The 20,603-nt window shown below is 55.3% G+C and overlaps 1 protein-coding gene across 2 annotated transcripts in view; it reads left to right on the top strand.

Moving 5' to 3' along the window:
- The first annotated feature begins 6,190 nt into the window (after positions 1–6,190).
- The window catches only part of DTX4 (deltex E3 ubiquitin ligase 4), a 44,283-nt gene continuing 29,870 nt past the window's right edge, over positions 6,191–20,603 (top strand). The window contains exons 1-2 of one of the 2 annotated variants that reach the window (XM_024975938.2): positions 6,191–6,251; positions 15,426–16,137. In XM_024975938.2, coding sequence (XP_024831706.1) covers positions 15,533–16,137 — 605 coding nt within the window. In that variant the 5' untranslated portion in view covers positions 6,191–6,251; positions 15,426–15,532. Of the gene's footprint in view, positions 6,252–6,826; positions 7,066–15,425; positions 16,138–20,603 lie in introns of those variants that run through there. The other variant, XM_024975937.2, reaches the window with a different exon arrangement.

Below are 20,603 nucleotides of genomic sequence, written 5' to 3' on the forward strand. Positions count from 1 at the left end.
TCTTGCAGCCAGAAGACGTTGAAACTTACCAGGGGAATTTCCACCTGCTGGCTCCTTTGCGGAGCTGTCCAACTCTGAATCATGGACTATCAACGGAAGGATCCAAAGTCACTCGCAGTCAAATGCAAATGGTGTGTTCAGGAGCTCCGTCAGCCCCCAGCACAGGCATCACTTTGGATTTAACGTGAAAAAATGGCAGTTGCCTTTCTGGGAGAAAACTTCTCCCCCACTTCATTCCCCATCAGGATTTTTTTTTTTTTTTTTTTTGCCCTCCAGAGAAAGGTCACTCTGTCTTCTGATTGCGTGAAATCAGATCGTCTTCATCTTGTCAGAGATGAAACTGACTTGAAATGGGGTTACGAAATGTTAAGGTTTTGTCTGCCTCTGGTCCACTCCACTCCAGAGTTTAACCTTCCGGGCATCCAGCCGAGAGCCTGGGATGTTTATTAATGTCCTTCCCATGTCAAATTCTGAGCCCCAGTGTTTATCTCATCAGCACCATAAGTCTTTGCGGAGACTTTTCACTGACTTACCTACCCCCACTGGAGCGGGAGGGGGGCCTGGAAATTAGTGCAAGCTTCTTTAAGGACCTGAAGAGCACAGAAAGAGTGGCCTCTGTCACATAGGCCTTTGACTTGTCAGTCTGTCCCCTGCAGAAACCTAGCAAGTCCTGAAGAATGAGAGTCTCTTTCCTCCAAGTCAGCCAAGTGGCAGGTCCAGGTGTAGCTTCTATTCCAGATGCAGTATCTTTGCAAAAGCAAATGAACACTGTCTTGGGTATATGGTTGTGGTCACTGATTGGATGAGTGTGGGTTTTTTTTTTTTTTTCCTTTCACTATTAGAGGGGATCAGAAACATTTGAAGTCACACAAAGAGACAACAGTATATATTATTTAGTTTTGCCCCAAGAAACTGTATTAACACACTTTCCTTTTGTTAGAGAGTGTGGATGATGTGTAATTCCCACTGCTGCTGCTGCTAAGTCACTTCAGTCGTGTCCGACTCTGTGACCCCATAGACGGCAGCCACCAGGCTCCCCTGTCCCTGGGATTCTCCAGGCAAGAACACTGGAGGGGGTTGCCACTTCCTTCTCCAATGCATGAAAGTGAAAAGTGAAAGTGAAGTCGCTCAGTCGTGTCGGACTCTTAGCGACCCCATGGACTGCAGCCCACCAGGCTCCTCCATCCATGGGATTTTCCAGGCAAGGTACTGGAGTGGGATGCCATTCAGACCATCATATTTGTCAGCTCTATCAGTGATAATTAGAAAAGACTCTGATGCTGGGAAAGATTGAAGGCAGGAGGAGAAGGGGACGACAGAGGATGAGATGGTTGGATGGCATCACCAACTCAATGGACATGAGTTTGAGTAAACTCTGGGAGTTGGTGATGGACAGGGAGGCCTGGTGTGCTGCAGTCCATGGGGTCCCAAAGAGTCGGACACCACTGAGCGACTGAACTGAACTGAACTGATAAATGGTATCATGCTAATCAAGCCAGATGAGCTGAAGTAGTCACCACTTTAGAGGCCCTGGCTCACATGCATTTCAGACATTGGGAGGTAATGCTATGAAGAACCTACTAAATCAGGGGCATGCCAGGATGTCTCCTCTTTAAAAAATGGTATACCCCACTATACAGGAGGAGGTCATAATGCCTCTGGTTCCTGAGGGTAGCATATTTCACAGCTGGGTATACTGCTTCTGCCCATTTATAGGGTGACAAAATAGGCTGGCATCTTTGAATGGGACTTAGATTAGGAAAGGGTTTTGCAGAAGATGCAGTCTGTGGTGAAAACAGTGCTGCTACTTGGATGATCCAGCCGAGCTGACCTGGGCTATTAGAAGTATCAGACGTGGAAGAAGATTCCGCGTGGAGTTTACAGCACGTGTGGGAGAGTCACAGTGCAGACCCCTGTGGCTCTGCAGCAAGGCTGCGCCATTTTCAGTGGAAGGTATGTTTTCAGAGTAACAACCTCTGGTGTTCTAGTGGACCCTGGCTAAAACGGAGCACCTGAGCGTGAAATGACTTGTGACGATTCGTCCGGAACAGCCCGTTGTGTGGTGAGTTCTATCAGGTTTGCCAAGTCATAATTCAGGTGTGGCCAAAAACTCCCTCTTGTAATTTGGAAGTGGTGTACCCAGAGCTAAGCGTGAATGAGAGAAAAAATCACAAGTGAGTTGCATGGGCAACGTGGGGAGCATTCCTGCAAAGACATCTGTGGCCTCACTCCTGGAACCTGTGAAAAAGCAGAGATGTTACTTGGCCAACAAAGGTCCCTCCAATCAAAGCTTTGGTTTTTCCAGTAGTCATGTATGGAGGTGACAGTCAGACCATAAAGAAGGCTGAGCACCGAAGAATTGAAGCTTTTAAACTGTGGCATTGGAGAAGACTCTTGAGAGTCCCTTGGACTACAAGGAGATCCAATCAGTCCATCCTAAAGGAGATCAGTCCTGGGTGTTCATTGGAAGGGCTGATGTTGAAGATGAAATTCCACTACTTTGGCCACCTGATGCAAAGAGGTGACTCATTGGAAAAGACCCTGATGCTGGGAAAGATTGAGGGCAGGAGGAGAAGGGGATGACAGAGGATAAGATGGTTGGATGGCATCACCGACTCATAGACATGAGTTTGAGTAAACTCTGGGAGTTGGTGATGGACAGGGAGGCCTGGCGTGCTGCCATCCATGGGGTCGCAAGCTGAACTGATGAATATGTTATTTGGTAAACGGTAAATGTGAGGCATCTCTGATTGACCATTTTTAGCTTCTAAACTTCCTGTTGGGCAAGACTGTTATAATGTATAAGTTCAAAAGTCTCCAAAGACCACCTTTCAGTTCAATAATTTGCTAAAAGATTAGTAGAGCTCAAAAAACCATTATGCTCATGCCATGGTTTAGTACAGTGAAAGAATACAGATAAAAATCAGCAAATGAATATGATTTAGTCTAGGCATGCAAGGCTGGTTCAACATCCAAAGCCTTATTCACATGATTCATCCCATGAACTGACTAAAGAAGTAAAGCCATATGATCATAACAGTAGAGGCAGTAAAATCATTTGACAAAATCCAACACGCATTTGTAAAAACTATCAGCCAACTAGAAATAGAGGGCAATTTTCTCAAGTTGATAAAGAACATCTACAAAAATCCTATAACCAATATCATACTTCATGGTGAGAAACCAGATAATTTCCTGCCAAAATCAGAAACCAGGCAAGAATGTTTGCTTTCCCCACATCTGTCCAACACCACAAACCTTTTATCTCAGTCTGTGGCTTGTCTACTCATTCCCTCTCTCTCTCTCTCTCTCTCTCTCTCTTTTTCTTTAACCTCTAACATATTAATAGCTACAGTAAATGTAAATGGTTTAAGTATATCAGTTAAAGGACAGAGATTGCCAGAGTAGATTAAAACATAGCCTAGTTATAAACTGTCTTTAAAAACTCAGTTCAAATATACCTTTAGAGGCAGATTGAAGTGAAAGAATGGGGAAGATATATGCATAATGAAGACACTGATAAAAGGAAAACATAAGTGCCTATCTTAATACTAGATAAAGTTGACTTCAGATCAAAGAAAATTACTGCTAACAGGGCTACTGTATAATGATAAAAAGGTCAATCCATCAAAAAATAAAGTAATCCTAAATGTGCAAGCATAAGCAACAAAGTGGCAAAGTGTGTGATGTAAAACCTGATAGAACTAAAAGGAAAAATAGACAAATTCACAATTCTAGTTAAAGACTCCGGTTCACCTCTTTCAAAAATTTATAGAACAACTATACAGACAATCAGCCTCAGAAAAGAAGAACTAAATAAAGTCATCAACCAATAGCATTTAATGAAAATTTGTAGAACATTCCACTCAACAACAGAATACAGGTTCCATTTAAGCACCCACAGAACTTACCCCTTTTATCAGGTTTTGGCTTTTTCTACCTGGGAATTTCTCATTTAGTTGGTCAGGTGCTGTTTTTTTACTCTGATACTTCCAACTCCCCTTAAATTGTTACTGATATTTTCTAGTTAATTTTTGGATCTTTGCCTACCCAGACCATAGGAAAGTTCCCAGGGTCTTCATACTCTTGGTCCCATGACTGAAAGTAAAAATGGCTCGATACAAGTTTATACGCATTTTTCTTCAGGTCTACTTTGTCCTTCCAGAACATTCTATCCTCTTTGTCTCCCTTCCTTTCTTTCGCACTGAGGCAGTTTCACATTGCTATATGTCTTGCCTTTTATCACACCATCTCCTCATCATATAATGTGTCACAAAACGGGGTTTTATTTTGTCTTGGCTTTTTTTTTTTTTGGTCTTGGTTTGATTTGGCTTTTGTCCACTGAATTTTTGAATCTCAGTTTCCCCTCTGTTAAACATGTAACTGGGGCAAACTGCTCAAATTCCCAAAACTGTGTCATTTATAAAATGGGAATAATGGTGACTCTTGGTGGGATTGTGGTATCCTTAATCCTTTCCTTTTGTCCTTCAAACTCTAAAGCTCTTTGTTTTAATGAATGACGTTGATTGAGTTGGATTGGGAGGCTGGTCCTGGGGAAGAGGTTTACTGGAGACTCTGGAGGTGACCTTGGGGAGATTTCTGGGCAAGGGGACCAGCGGGAACAAAGCTCAGACGCTGCCTCAAGTCTGGTGCTTTCAAAAGCCCGAAGAAGAGCATGTTTGGTACTTTCTTGTTGACTTCGTACTTAGGACTCAGTGAAGAGGGAGGTGAGGGTAGAGGGATGAAGAGATTTGGAAAGTACTAGTGAAGGAAGAAAGGGCAGATATGATTCAAGGGAGAGCAAGGAACAGATGGAACACAGATCTTCCAAAACAAAAGAGATCATATGATGTTTTGGCAGAAAATGATTATTTCAGAAAGTTTCTTAATCCCCACTCTTAATACAGAAACTACTTTTATTTCTCCAGATCCTATCCTGGATCTTGATCATATAAATGCACTGTTTTATGTGGTTGCAGCTTTAGCAAAACAAGTTTTGTGCTTTCTGGAAAGATTAATATGTAATCCTGATGTCAAGCTAATCTTTTAGTCAGAACATATCCATTTTAGACTATTTTCCACGTTGACTGTTGATGACCAAACAACCAAGTCTAACTTTTATCTGTCCTGAGAAGGGTCCCATTCTCTGCAACCCCATGGACTGAAGCCCACCAGCCTCCTCTATCCATGGAATTCTCCAGGCAAGAAGACTAGAGTGAGTTGCCATTCCCTCCTCCAGTAGATTTTCCCCACCCAGGGACTGAACCCAGTAGTCCTGCTTTGCAGGCAGATTCTTTACCATCTGAGCCACCAGGGAAGACCTGCTGCTGCTGCTGCTGCTGCTGCTAAGTCGCTTCAGTCGTGTCCGACTCTGTGCGACCCCATAGACGGCAGCCCACCAGGCTCCCCCGTCCCTGGGATTCTCCAGGCAAGAACACTGGAGTGGGTTGCCATTTCCTTCTCCAATGCATGAAAGTGAAAAGTGAAAGTGAAGTCGCTCAGTCCTGTCTGACTCTTAGTGACCCCATGGACTGCAGCCCACCAGGCTCCCCCTTCCCTGGGATTTTCCAGGCGAGAGTACTGCAGTGGGCTGCCATTGCCTACCTAGTGTCTCATTATTTGCGTCACAGAAATTCTGCAAAATAAATCCATTTAACACATGCCTTCTTTATTTCAGTAAGGTAGTCTAAAGTGAAAGTGAAAGTCGCTCAGTCGTGTCTTACTCTGTGCGACCCCCTGGACTATACAGTCTATGGACTTCTCCAGGCCAGAAAACTGGAGTGGGTAGCCTTTCCCTCTACCAGGGGATCTTTCCAACCCAGGGATTGAACCCAGGGCTCCCACACTGCAGGTGGATTTTTTACCATCTGAGCCACCAGGGAAGCCCAAGGTAGTCTAAGCAGGCCAGAAAACCCACATTTGCCCTCTACACCGACAGTGTTAATCCATCATCTCTCCAATTTCTGCACGCCTTTGCAGGGGGTCTCAGCAGCGAGGCTGGTACGTGCTGAGTCGCTCAGTCGTATCCGACTGTGTGGACCGTAGGCCGCAGGCTCGTCTGTCCCCGGGGTCCTCCAGGCAGGAACACCGGGGCGGGCGGCCGGGCAGGCAGGAGCGCGCTCGGCCGGCAGGGGGCGGGGGGCTCCGGGCGGCGGCCGGGCCCGGGGGCGTGGCCCCGCGTCCTTGACGGACAGCGCAGGATGCTGGCGAAGATGCGGGAATACGGCCCCCGCGGCGAGAGCGTGCAGACCGTGAGTGTGCCAGGCGCTGCGGGTCCCGGAGCTCGCGGTGCGGACAGCGATCACACTGCACTTAAAAAAAAAAAAAAAAGAAAGAAAAAAAATTCCCTTTTGGGGAGAGAGCCTGCCAAGTTGAGGATGCTGACAGCGGCGGTCCCGGGCCGTGTCCTGGTCGGGGGTGGGGGTGTCGCTCCTTCGCGTCTCGGGACCGTGGAGCCCCTCGCAGGCGCGGGTTTGCCCGGGCGCGGGGTTCGGGAGGGGCGGCTCCTTCCCGAGGCGGCGGCGCGAAGCCGCAGGGAGGGGGAGCTCTCGGCCCGCGCGGCGGGCGGGCCGGGGGGGCGGCGGGGGCCGCGGGGCGGGGAGGAGGGCCCGGCCAGCCGCCCCGAGCGCCGCCGCCCGCCCGATCCCGCCGGCGCCCGGTGCAAGGGCTGGAGCCCCGGCCGCGCGCCCGTGTGCATGAGGCCCCGCGACCCCGTGGGGCGCGCGATCCGAGCCCGGCGGCTGGGCTCTCGGGGCCCCAGCGGACGCGCGGCGGCGGCGCGGCCCGCGGCCCGGGGCTGAGGCGGCCGGGGGCGCCGGGTGCGGGGCCGGGGCCCGCGGGCGGTCGGGCGCGCCATGCTCCTGGCCTCGGCCGTGGTGGTCTGGGAATGGCTGAACGAGCACGGGCGCTGGCGGCCCTACAGCCCCGCCGTGAGCCACCACATCGAGGCGGCGGTGCGCGCCGGCCCGCGCGCCGGCGGCAGCGTGGTGCTGGGCCAGGTGGACCGCCGGCTCGCGCCCTACATCATCGACCTGCACTCCATGAACCAGTTTCGCCAGGACACGGGTGAGCCGGCCGTCCCCGCCCCGCGCGCGCCCTCCTCCGCCGGGGGGCCCCTCCGGACCTCTGGGTCCCCCATAAGCTGCCGAGGAGGGGGCACAGTGCGCCCCCGCCCTACTAGCGTCTTATGATACCTGCTGCAATAAACGTCCGTGCAGGTCTGGTTAGGCCGGCCGACTTTTACCCTCGCCCCTAAGAAAGCCCTTCAACGGTCTTCCCCCCCTTTAAACGCTCGGTACCCCAAGTCCACTCTAGTAGGAACAGAGGGGCCGCGGCAGCATATCGGCCGGTGGGCAAGTCTACCTGCCCGCCTTCGCCAGCATCACGTGGGCTGAGCCTTCGTTGGTCGGGCACCCTGGGGCCTGCCACCCGCACCCCCGGTTGCCCACGTCGCTGCCTTTGCCCTTCCGGGGGGCATGCCGTCCCCCCGGCCGCGTCCTGGGGGTGGGCACCGGGCGCGGGGGAGGGTGGAGATTCCCGGGAGGCCGGCGCTGTAGTCGAGCCTGCGAAGGCCTCCCCGGAGAGACCGATGGACTTGGGGGGCTGTCATCGCCGGGCACGCCCTGGCGGCCGCGGGGCGGTGAGCGCCTCTGATCGGGCGCTCCGAGGGTGGAAGCAACAGGCCCGCGCAGATGGACAGGGGACAGGGAGGGCCGCCGCTCCGGAATGCCGGCGGGGAAGCCGAGCGTGTTTATCCCTGGGGGCGGAGGCGGCCGGGGCTGCGCATTCCTGCAAGGAAACTGTCCCCAGCTTCCTCCCACAAAGGTCCCCGATGGGGGACACACTGAACTCCCATCTACTGGTGAGAAGTAAGTCGCGGCTGTGGCCACTACCAACCCGGCTTCCCAGCCCGAGTGAGGATGGCGATCAGGGTGCCCGGTCCTTGGCGTGAGGGCGGGGAAGCTGGGGAGACCTGCCTTTTTGCGAGGCCCTCGGGCCGAGCTCAGCTGGTCTAGTACGCATCTATCCCTGAACAGCCTCTTCAGGGAGGTGGTGTTTCTGGGGGGTGTTTCTGGAATTCTGGCTGGGCTTTCCCCACGAGTGTGACTGCTTAGTTCAGTTCAGCCGCTGAGTCGTGTCCCACTCTTTGCCACCCCATGGACTGCAGCCCCCCAGGCCTCCCTGACTGAGGAGCCCCCGGAAAGGCAGGTGTGGGGGAGGAGGGGCTGGAGAGGGGACGGGAGAGTCCCAGAGGGCCGGACAACAGCTGCCCGAGCAGGGCATGTCCGCCGGTCTTGGAAAGCCCCCACGTCCTGAGCGCTAATTAGGATGGTCATGGGAAAGGGGTGTCTTTCCACCCCCTGTCTTCATCTGTAGCCATGACTCCCAACAAGCTCGCTGCCAAGGACTTTGCAGACACTCGCCTATTGAGGGAAGCCTTCTGGGAAAAGGATTCCAGAAGTGTTAGCATCTGGGGGGCTTCAGCCTTGGTGAGAGAGGGGGAAAGGTGGATCTGAGAGAGACTGGGGGAGGAGGGGCTAAAGAGGGAAGTGGGGAGACTGGGGCAGAGGACAGTGGGGAGACTGGGGCAGAGGGAAGTGGGGAGACTGGGGCAGAGGACAGTGGGGAGGCTGGGACAGAGGAGAGTGTGGAGACTGGGGCAGAGGGGAGAGGGGAGACTGGGACAGAGGATTGTGTGGCCTGGGGGGATAGGGAGAAGTTAACTGTGGATTTGGGGTAGCGGTTGGAAAGGTCTATCCCTTTTGGTGGGTCCAGAGGGAGGATGATGGTCAAGACACCTCCCGACAGGGAACTCCAGTCCTGCTCAGAATTCACGGACGGGTGTTAGCTGTTCAGTCGTCATTGTTGAGCCGCTAAGTCGTGTCTGACTCTTTTGCAACCCATGGACTGTAGTCCACCAGGCTCCTCTGTCCGTGGGATTTTCCAGGCAAGAATACTGGAGTGGGTTGCCCTGCCCTCCTCCAGGGGATCTTCCTGACCCAGGGATCAAACTTGTGTCTCCTGGATGGGCCAGCTGGTTCCTTACCGCTGAGCCACCAGGGAGGCCTATGAGCTGTCCCATTTCAGATTAAATCTCAGCTGCAGGTGGAGGGACACCTTAGCAACATAAAGGTCCCAGGCCTGGTCCCACATTTGGAAAGGAGGAAAGCTTACTCAGTGTTCAGGGATGTCTGCGGTGGGCCTGGTATGGATCCTTTGTACAGAAGTGAAGTCTGGAGGAGACCCGGTGGAAGGACAGACCCTCCTCCCCAGGTCTGACCACTCTTTGCTGAGAACCAGCTGACCACTGCCTGGGAGTGCACAGGGACCCTGGAGGCTGGGGCGCCCCACAGGTTAGACCTGAGCTGGCCCTGGAGCCTTTTTCTAACTGCCTTAGGGTACTTGTTCCACTGTTCTCTTCCTTTTAGAGACTGTTGGCTTCACCCACTCACGCTAAGGGTCAGTTGGCCAACCCATCCTCCGTGCCAGACCCGGTGCAGAAGGCCCTGGGCTGGATTCCTGGGAGTGCTGGGTCTGTCGGGGAGCTTGCCAAAGCAGAATAGCATCTTGGGGTGTCTGCAACCCCCCTCTTCTGTCTTCTCCGCCAACAGACACACAATTCCTCTCCATATAGCTCATGGATGAAGCTGTGACAGGGTAGAGACTGGAACCCACTGACTCCCCGGCAACCTTGGCCAAGCCCTAGCGATGACTAATTAAAGCACCCACCATCTCCAAGCCACAGTTTGAAGCTGGGAACCAGAAACATCTCCATAAACAAAGGGGAGCTGGAAGCCCCTTGCCCAGAGGCGATTCCTCTCTTTCTTTTTTCATTTTTTTCTTTTTGTTGTTGCCTCTACTCTGTGGGGACGTTTCCTGACATGGGAGCTTTGTTTTTTTCAGAAGCTGCCTGCCTTGCTGCCAAGTAAGTCCTCGTCTCCAGTCCCCCAGCTCCAGCCTCATCCAGTCTGTCTCCAGGGAGATGGCTGGGGGGTCGCAGACACCTCGCCCGCCTCTGTTTGCCCTGGGCCCCTCTCCTCCCAGACTCTGAGCTTATTTGCATTCAGTGTCACTTCTCCTTGAGGCGAAGGGAGAAGGAGGAAAGAGACAGGGAGGTGGAGGTGAAGGAGTCTTGCCTGCTTCCCAAAGCCTTGGCTGGGTCCTTTCTGCCCCTGACCGTTCGCCTTGACTGGGCTGACCTGTTGTAGGGCAGCGGCTGGAACTTCATCCCCTGTATCTTCCAGCAGTGTCCCCTGTATGTCTCAGCGGACTCGATCATTACCATTGAGTCCCTTGACTGCTTAAGCATCATTCTCATCCATAGAATGAAGGGCAGCCTTAAGGTTCCTTCTGGCTCCCTGCCTCCCATCATGCAGGTCAGCAGGTGGATGAGTCTGGAGCCGGCACGACTGAAGATGCTGATGAGAAGTAACAGGGTGTGACGGAGGGTTCCTTCCAGCTCAGTTTTCCAGGCAACGTCGGCCTCTTTTATGTCTTTAACACAGTGAGAAAGGTCAGATGGAGCATGAATCAAGGGTTTGGTAGGAGCTGATTTTTAGGCCCGCTCCCCCACGATATTCCCCACCGTGTGTGAGCACAGGAGTGCTGGGGCCAAGCGTCATGACCACAGGGTACTGCGGCGTGGGGCAGGCAGCAGGCACCCCGCATGTAGTACCTGGTTCCATTCTCCATGGTCCTCTTATGAAGAACCCGCTGTTCTGGTTTCATAGTAAAGGAAACAAGTTGGAAAAGATGAAGTTGCCAAAGTTTTACAGCAAGTGCACGACAAAGCTGAGGTTCCCGATCAAGTGCGCGTGCCCTGCCTCATCTGGGGAACACTTGCAGACCACCTACTTCACGCGGGCCCCGTCCCAGGCCCGGGGGATGTTGCAACAGCAAACCATCCAAGTCTCCACCCTCATGGAATGTTCGAGTGCGGATGAGGGCCACTGGTCAGAGAAGCCTGGGACGTCCTGAGCACAGGGCCGCAGAGACGTGGATGAAATGCCCTGGGAGATGTTGTCTCTCATTTCCCAGGAGCCAACAACTTGGGTGGTGCTTTGGGGTCTCGGTGTGTGAGTTGCCAGGGAAACCTTTTATTTCTCTCTTTCTCTTTTTTCCTGCTTAGTCTGTGTAATCCTTTATCCCTGTCCTTCAGTCACTGTACCTTGGGACCCAGTGGATTTCCTCCGATTATCTAGTTCAGGGTCTATAGACAGGTCCAGGACTACAGACAGGTCCAGGACCTGCCCATTCCTGATGGAGCAGTCTCTGAAAATCTTCAGAGAATGCAACCCCACCATCCCTCTTGTCCCCCAGCTTTGGTGCCGAGGTCCACCCTCGCCCTCCAGGGCTGAACTGAACGCAGCATCTTTCCCTCCAAAAGTCAGCTCTCCTTGTGACAGCTCTCTGCTTGGTGAATGGCATCACCATCTTACGGCTTGCCCGTGATCGAAGCCTCAGGAGTCTTTGACGCGTTTCAGCTTTGTGTTTGCACGTCTCATCTATATGGACATATGGGACTTGAAAGCTGAGCAGTCACGATGAACACGGCAGGGGCTCACGTGCAGGTTTCTGGGCCCGGCCCCCGGCCAGGCCGACCCTCAGTGACTCGTCTGTTCCCCAGGAGACGCAGAAGCCGGTGGCCCTGGATCACTTAGAAAGCATTCAGCTACTCAGGCTCACGCCCTGCCCAGCGCCCATCTGTGGGGTCTGTGGTCTGTCACCTGCTTTTCATTTCTGCTCCCAGCACCCTCTCCCACCTCCATCCCTCACCGCCCCACCCCCACACAGTACTCAATAAACAGAGCAGCTCTGGTGTCACTGTGCTTCCCCAGGGGCTCAGCGATAAAGAACCCCACTGCCCATGCAGGAGACACAGGAGACACAGATTCAATCCCTGGGTCTGGAAGATCCCCTGGAGGAGGGCATGGCAACCCACTCCAATATTCTTGCCTGGAGAACCTCACACGGTCCGCAGGGTGACAAAGAGTCAGACTCGACTGAAGCGAGTTGGCACAGACACACTGGTGCCGTCACTTCTCTGTGTCACAAACCTCAGTGGTTCCTCGAGACCTGTAAATACAAGCCCTCACGGCCCAGCGTTTCCAACCATCTGTGCCCTGGCTCTCACACGCCTTTCCAGGTTTATCCTGTTCTCTGCCCATATTTTCCTCTATGCCTGCCGACAAGCGAACCTTTTATTCAGGCATTCCCTGGGACCGCCCCCCCTCCACCTACAGCAGCCTGCTTCTCCTGAGCTGCCCTCCTTCAGCCGTGTCACCTCCTGAGATTCCCCCTCTCCCCCGGGCCCTAGGCTCTTTGTCATGCTCTCCGCTTCTTGAAATGTTCTCCAAGTGGTTACTACCTCATGTGTTCCATGGATAGGTACTGAGCTCCTAGGACATGCCAGGCATGGGGGCCACAGCCGTGAGCAAGCTCCTGGATGCCCACCCTGTGAGACCGGGAGTCCCATGGGTTAGAGTGACGTTCATCAAATGAGTCACACAAAGAAATGTGTGACTGCACCTCCAGATCGTGTGTAAAAAATAATAATAATAGGGGCAGGAATTTGAGCCAGTTGGACGGCCCAGAGAGGCTTCCTTGAGAAAATGAACTGAGATCTGAAGGATGGGCACCTAAGAGGGTGCCCATCCTTCAGATGGGCGGAAGTGCGGGCAGAGAATATCAGGGTGTGCGGAGGCCACGGAGGGGCGGCTCTAGGTCTAGACCTCGAGGAAGTCGTGCCCGGGACCGGAGCTCCCAGGGCGTGTGGTTTACTGTTAACACAGCCCTGCTGGCAGCCTTCTCGGGCAGCCTCTGTCTCGTAACTTCCTTGCCTGGTTTTAGACTCCAGGCGCTCAAGAGCGCCTGAATCGGCCTTCCTCACGGCCGCTGATACACACAGCAACACGGGATCCGGAATCAGATGCCAGCGTCCCCAGAGGTGCGTCTTCAGCGCACCGCGGCGCGTCTGTAGGGCCCCCGTTACCGCCCGCGCTGCATTAGGTGCTGGAGGGCAAGGTGCTCTGCTGTGAAAAAGGCCGGGATGCTGGTACCCAGCAGATCGAAGGCTCCGTCTCCCCAGACTCCTTGAGGGTGGCGCCCGGACCAGGAAGGCACGTCCAGAAACGAGTGACAAATGGCACAGGAACGATAAGGAACATTTCGGCAGATGAAAACAGCAAAGGAGGGCGTCCCCAGAGGCCTGCCCTGGTGACTAGGAGGCGTGGGGGAGTCAGGGAGCACTGGCGAGGGAGCAAACAGGTGGGGAAACGAGGCTGGACCAAGCGGCTGATGCGCCCGGAAGCTCCGCCGTTGGATCCGAAGGCCGCGACTTTGTCCCCCAGCGAGCTGGCTCCTTAGGGGGAAACCGGGGGGCTAACGGGGGCCTCCTGGGTGCCCCTTCTCCCTCCTCTCCCGCGCCCTCGACGTCCCCCAGCAGAGCTCCCGGGCCTGAATAAGGGGCTTGTTCTGTCTCTCCCTCCAGCCTCTGCATATTGATGTTCTGGGTCATTAAGGGGCTTGGAGACAGGGCGGGAGGGCGGGTGACGACCTGGCAAAGGCCTCAATAGTCATTGTTCCTTTTCTTCCCCCTTTGAATGGGATTCTGTCCCTGGTCTTGGTATCTCCTTCTGGCTTGGAGGAGGGGATGGGTCAGGGGCCAGCGGAGGGGAGCCTTTTCCCACCGCTCTGATGGAGCCTAAGCTGACAGATGCAGAGATTCCAGCATCCTAGGAGCTCTCCCAGTCTCCCCCTCCTGCCCCGAGCCAGGCGTCCTCAGCCTTGAGCTTAATACCCATGAAATGAGCCTGGGGTGGGCCTGGGTCTGCATTCAGGGTTCCGGGAGGTGGAGGAGAAAGAGGCAACAGTTACAGGCTTAGTTTTCCCCGCCAGTCCTGAAGGTTCATCTCTGCTCTAACTGTTCCCCTGCAATAACCCAGATCTCTTCCCTGCCCTTGCCACCCCTACCCACCCACCCTGAGATGATCCAGATTGAGACTGTCCTATCTTTGTTTTATAATTACAGGAACTCTTTTTTATTATTATTCAGGAAGCAGGCAGAGTTATCTAAGGTTGAACAACATGATCTTTACTCACACATCTGGATTCAAATTCTTGACCTGTACTTCACTTTGTCTCATTGGGCAGTTTAAATGAGACTACCCTGGTGGCTCAGATGGTAAAAATCCTCCTGCAATGCAGGAACCCGGGTTCAATTCCGGGGGTGGGGAGATCCCCTGGAGAAGCTAACAGCAACCCACTCCAGTATTCTTGCCAGGAGAATTCCATGGACAGAGGAGCCTAGTGGGCTACAAAGAGTCAGACAGGGCTGAGCAAGTAGCACCTTCACTTTCACCCTGCCTTTGGCTTTCCTGGGGCGTCAGCAGGTAAAGAATCCGCCTGCCAATGCAGGAGATGTAAGAGACTCAGTTTCAGTCCTTGGCTTGGGAAGATGTCCTGGAGAAGGAAATGGCAACCCATTCCAGTATTCTTGCCTGGAAAATCCCATGGACAAAGGAGCCTGGTGGGCTATAGTCCATGAGGTTGCAAAGAGTCAGACACAACTTTTGACTAAACGGCAACTAAACAGCCACAACCCTATCTTTAGGAAGGTTGAGCCTCTTGAATAAAAGATGTTAGATAAATAGAAAGTTATTCTTAGGATCGCTATTACTGTTGTTGATATAAGATTTAATGCTGGGAAATATGAGAGAGTTCTTCCACCCTGATCTTTTATTTTTTTACCACACCCATAAAAGTCCAGACAGCCAGCTCCATCACCACCTGGGCGGGCATCCTGGGTGGGGACAGAGTCTTCCTACGTTCTCTAGGGTTCCCTGACCTGTGTTCTTTTCCTCTTAGCCCTCGGGGGCTTAGGCCTTCAGAGAGTCACGGAAGAAGAGAGATTATTTAAGAGCACCTACTATGTGTCAAAGGTGATATGCCTTAGTGCAAAGGACAGGGCGCTTGAGAAATCCCGGACTTGGCACAAATACATACATGTTGAGTGAGAGAGCAACATTTAATTATGGCAAAAACTTTGCAAAGGAGCTATTATCTTATTTCTCCTGGGGGAGAAAAGGAGGTTGTGGGCTGTTATATTAAGCAAACAAATGTGGCTGCAAACTAAAGTAGAGTCTCCGAACTCCAAACCAGGCAGTGCTCTTTGGGGTACCCTGCAGCGTCACCCGCATCCTTCCCTTGCAGCTCATCAGCTTCCCACCCTGCCTTCCACCCCAGCCTGCACCCCTGAACCCTCCCCGTTCACGGCAGACCTTAAAACGGCAGGAAGGCGCCTCCTTCAAAGCCAAGGCAGCCAAGGGCCGGCCACGTAGACTCGCTTACCGCGAGCCTCTTAAGGTAGCACCCGTGGGTTCCAGCCCTGGGTGCCGCTGACCGCCTCCTCCGTCCCTCTCCGGCAGGGACCCTCCGGCCCGTCCGGCGCAACTACTACGACCCCGCCTCGGCGCCCGGAAAGGGCGTGGTGTGGGAGTGGGAGAACGACCACGGCTCCTGGACGCCCTACGACATGGACGTGGGCATCACCATCCAACACGCCTTCGAGAAGCAGAGGCCCTGGATCGACCTGAGCCCCATCGGCTTCGGCTACGTCATTGACTTCGGCACCATGGGCCAGATCAACCGGCAGACGCAGCGCCAGCGCCGCGTGCGCCGCCGCCTGGACCTGGTCTACCCGCTGGTCACGGGCGCCGCGGGCCGCGCCGCGTCCTGGCCGGCCGCCCCCGGGGCCGCCGCCGCCGCGGGGCCGCGCGCGCCGCCCTGCTCCTGCCCGCAGTGCGTCCTGGTGAGGAGCGTCAAGGCCGCGGCGCCGCCGGCCCCCGCCGCCCGCAGGAGCGCCGCCCCGCCCGCGGCCCTCAAGGGGCCGCCCCCGGGCCCCGGGGCCACGCCGCCGGACAGCGCGGGCGCAGGCCGGGGCCCCGGGAAGCCGGCCCCGTCGTCGCAGGCGATCCGGAGACAAGCCTCCAGCGCGGCGGCAGGGGCAGCCCCCGCGGCCTGTCCCGCCAGCCCGCCGGGGGCCAGCGGCAAGGCCGGCCGGGTGGCCCTGGCGACCTTGAATCGGACCAGCCTGCAGCGACTGGCCCTCGCCCAGTCCCGGGTGCTGATCGCCTCTGGGTAAGTGCTTCTGCGGTGACACCCCTGAGCGCGTCCGGAGCCCCGGGCCTCAGACCTGAGGATCGCCTGAGTCAGAGAGGACCCAGGGGCTGCTCTGGCTTAAGCTCCTCCATGGCTTCTCCAGACCCCCTGGCTGCAGGGGAAAGGCCCGCAGTGGTGTGGTGCGGAGGGGAGCCTTTTGGTCTTTGGGGTCCCCGCAGGTCTGAATTCTGAAGGAGACGTTGCCTCTTACTAAGAGCAGGAAACGGCAACCCAGTCGTGTTCTTGCCTAGAGGATCCCGTGGACGGAGGAGCCTGCTGGGCTGCTGTCTATGGGGTCGCACAGAGTCGGATACGATGGAAGCGACTTAGCATGCGTGCGTGCTTTGGAGAAGGAAACGGCAACCCACTCCAGCATTCTTGCCTGGAGAATCCCAGGGACAGGGGAGCTGGGTGGGCTGCGGTCTATGGGGTCGCACAGAGTCGGACACGACTGAAGCGACTTAGCAGCAGCAGCAACAGCAGCCCTGTGATAGAAGCCGGTTCCCTAATATCGTAGAATCCTGACTAGCTCATCTGTAAATGCCAGCCATGGTGTTAGGGTTGCGGTGAGGACTATGCCTGCCAAGGAAGAGCAGACATCATTCGTGGGCTCCCTGCACTTCTAGTTTGCAGGCCTTATCGCTTTACTTAATCCTTGCAAGTCTACAAAGCACGGGTTTTTGGTCCCATTTTACCTTGGAAGACCCGAAAGGCTCACTCGCTCCAGGGTACATATCTGGTTATCAGCAGAGACGGGGACTCAAACTTTAGGGAGTTCTTCCAACTCTGCCACGCTGCTTCCCTGGCAATCGCACACCGCACGCACAGGTGTCCCGTGTGAGTTACTCCTTCGCCTCCAGGGACTCCAGACTGGAATAACAGCCCCTGTTTAGTAAATGCTTACCATGGGGTTTCCCTGGTTGCTCAGATGGTGAAGAATCCGCCTGCCATGCTGGAGCCTCAGGTTTGATCCCTGAGTTGGGAAGATCCCCTGGAGGAGGGCATGGCAACCCACTCCAGTATTCTTGCCTGGAGAATTCCACGGACAGAGGAGCCTGCTGGGCTACAGTCCATGGGGTCGTGAGCAGTCGGACTCGACTGAGCGACTTCACTTTCACACACTTCCACTTATATGTGCCAGACACTTTCCGTGCCCGAGGTCAGTCATTCCTTGTGACAACTTGGGGGAGTTGTCCCTTCTGTTATTCCCGTGTTCTATCAAGCTTCTTAGTCTTCCTGGTCATAAAATCAGAGAGACCCAGGTCCACATGGTACCCACCGCCTTTGGCTGCTGGCCATGGATTTCATGTGAATTGGGCCTCTTGTACCTGCCAGCCTTCCCTTCTCTGGAGGAGCCTGACTTGGCGGACACCCCTAGCCGCAGATATTCAGGAAGCCTTAGAGTTAGGGTGGACACCAGCTTGCGAAGATCGAGCTGCCAGGAAGAGTGTGTCTGCACCGGGGGGCTCGGCCCTGGGCGGAGAGAAGATGAGAGGATGCTGAGGACTGGGAGGTGGCCCAGCTTACCCCTGCCTCTGCCGCTGGGGGAGCCCTAGACTGTCCGCACATCCACGTTCCTGCCTGTGTGGACTGGGGGTAGCAGGCTTGCCCTGCCCCCCACCCCGAGTCAGCATGTAACCCTCAACGAGGAGAGGGCGCTCCTTAACATCTGCCCAGATGCACTTGCCAGCAAGGACCCATTCCAAGTGTCAGACGCAGGGAGAGCTGCACACTCCACGTGTTACAGAGTCGGGGCTGGGGCCCAGGTCTTCGTCTCCGCATCCGATCGGTGCTCTCTTGGCTAAAGCCCAGCTCCTCATTGTACTCAAAGGCAAGTTATAAATGGTCAGATGCCGGTCAGGTGCGGGGGCTTTTCCTATGACTTCCTCTGGGCCTGCAGGAAAGTCTGGCAGAGGGACGGTCCCGGCACAATGCCGCTGGTCCTGTCTCCACGCTGGCGAAAGGCAGCCTCCTGGGGCCTCTCGCAGGAGTTCCTGGTGCCTGCCACCGTGGGAGAGGGCCGCTCATGTGGAGGTAAGAGCTCACCCTCTAGAAGCTTCACCACCTGCACTGGGACCCAGGTTTCTGGCTGAGTAATTCGGAGCAAGCTGTGTACCATCCGTCTTCAGTTTATTCATCTGCAAAATGGGGTAGGAACGGTTCCTTGCTTATAGGATTTGCCATGGGGATTATAGGAGGTTTTCAGTGAGATTTACCATAATGCTGGGCACGTGATGAGAATTTGGTCAGAGGCTGCTATTATTATTACTATGAACTATCTGAGCTAGGCCCTCTGTGGTTGCTGAAGTCGGATCTAAGCTGACTCCACCACTTCATTTCTGGTGCCCTAGGCAAAAGCCAGGCAATGGCACCCCACTCCAGTACTCTTGCCGGGAAAATCCCATGGACGGAGGAGGCTGGTGGGCTGCAGTCCATGGGGTTGCTAAGAGTCTGACACGACTGAGTGACTTCACTTTCACTTTTCACTTTCATGCATTGGAGAAGGAAATGGCAACCCACTCCAGTGTTCTTGCCTGGAGAATCCCAGGGACGGGGAGCCTGGTGGGCTGCCGTCTCTGGGGTCGAACAGAGTCAGACACGACTGAAGCGACTTAGCAGCAGCAGCAGCAGGCAAAAGCCAAGTGACCTCCTTGCCATAACTGAGGGTAAGGAAGCCCAGATCGCTGTAAATCTCAGCTTTTATCTCTCTGCTTTAGTGTCAGCAGGGCAGATGGAATCTGAGGGACCCAGGAGGGCGGAGTTCTGGGCAGTTCAGTTTGAAAAGGGCTATAGAAAGGAGCTGGTTTTCCTGTGCTGTCTCCCCGACAGGGGAGGCCCCCTCCACAGAGCTCTCCGTCTCCCAGCTCTCTCCTCTCAGCCTCTCCCCACCTCCCTCACCCCCACGGCCGCTTAATGAGCCCGTTGATTCCCTTTGTCTGCCTCTGCCATCGCCCTGCTGTCATCCAGCGGCCGGCCCCTCCCCTCTCTGCCCGTGACCTCTCCCAGCAACTTCCCCCGGAAAAGAGGAAGACCCGGCAGGGTGGGAGAGGTGCCCTGGAGAGAAGGGTCTGGGGGGAACAAAAGACCCTGTGAATTATTCAGAGACACAAGCGGGGCGGTTTCTAAAGAAGGGGGGAGCTGTGCCCCCGAGGGCGGGAGTCGCCCCTCTTTTCTGGACGCAGGCGGCTCCATCTCCAGCGAGACCTCGGTGGCTGGAGAGACAAGAACAGGGTTCTGCTGACCACCCCTGGGCTGGCTCAGAACCCCCTGAACAAACACTGCCTCTCCCGTGGCGTCTGCAGAGGGGCTCTCCCCTCACCAACGCCTCCTTCCCCGCCACCCTGCCACTCCTCTCTCCATTTTGTATTCTCCGAGACTGAAATTAAAATGCGCACCCGGAGCAAGCAGGCCGGAGGGTCTGCCCACTGGCCGACAGGGGGTCGGGTCCCGCAGCCTTGGCTGAGCCGGCTCCTGGAGGAGGTGGATGAATGCTCACCACCCTTTGTCTGGCCTGCTGATTTCCAAAGGGCTCAGACGCCTATAACCCAGGGGCCCCAGCGGGCTGCGACTGGTGTGGACCCTGAAGGCCGCTCTCCCGGGTTTTCACCTCCACCAGGAACACCGCTGGAGGGCGATCGGGTGTTTGCAGCTCCACAGTCTGCCCAGCACTCAGCCTGATGCTTCCCTTGACCCCCTCAAGAATCTGAGAAAACAGACCCGCTGACATTAGGCGAGCAGGGGAAAAGGGCTTCCCTGGTGGCTCCGCTGGTAAAGAGTCTGCCTGCCCTGCAAGTGACCTGGGTTCGAGCCCTGGGTCAGGAAGATCCTCTGGAGGAGGAAACGGCAACCTACTCCAGATTTCTTGCCTGGAGAATGCGGGGCCTGGCGGGCTGCAGCCCCTGGGGTCACAGAGTCCAACCGACTGAGTGACTAAACCACCACCAAGCAGGAAAAGGCTTTCTCTGGAGCCGCTTCCTCTTACCCTTGGGAAACAAGAATGTAAATGATCACCCAGATTCGCACAGGGCTGGGCTGTTTACAGAAGATGCGACCCAGATCCGCATTCCTCCCAGGGACTGAGATTTGGGGCGCCCTGTGTACTGCCGCGGTAACGCAGACGTGGCCGAGGATGGCAGAGAGACTGCGCGGTTCTCAGAAAGGCCCCGCGGGGTCAGCCTAGACGCCAGGCCTCCCGACCCTCTGGCGGGCCCTTCCCCTGGGCCCTTCTGCATTTCATAAGCACGTCCCCCTCCCCAGCCCTGCTGCAGGCGTCCAGGGCCGCCGACAAGCCCTTCCACCTCTCCTGCCATCAGGCAGTGGTGGGGACGCCCACCCATCTGCCAGCATTCTCTGCCAGCAGTGGGGGGCACACCCTCCCTGTCTCTCCAGACCCTCCTCCCAGCCCCCAGTTCTCAGGCCACCCTGGCGAGCCCTCTGGGGAGGTT

This window comes from Bos taurus, chromosome 15 (genome assembly GCF_002263795.3).
Source record: "Bos taurus isolate L1 Dominette 01449 registration number 42190680 breed Hereford chromosome 15, ARS-UCD2.0, whole genome shotgun sequence".
Classification (NCBI taxonomy): Eukaryota; Metazoa; Chordata; class Mammalia; order Artiodactyla; family Bovidae; genus Bos; species Bos taurus.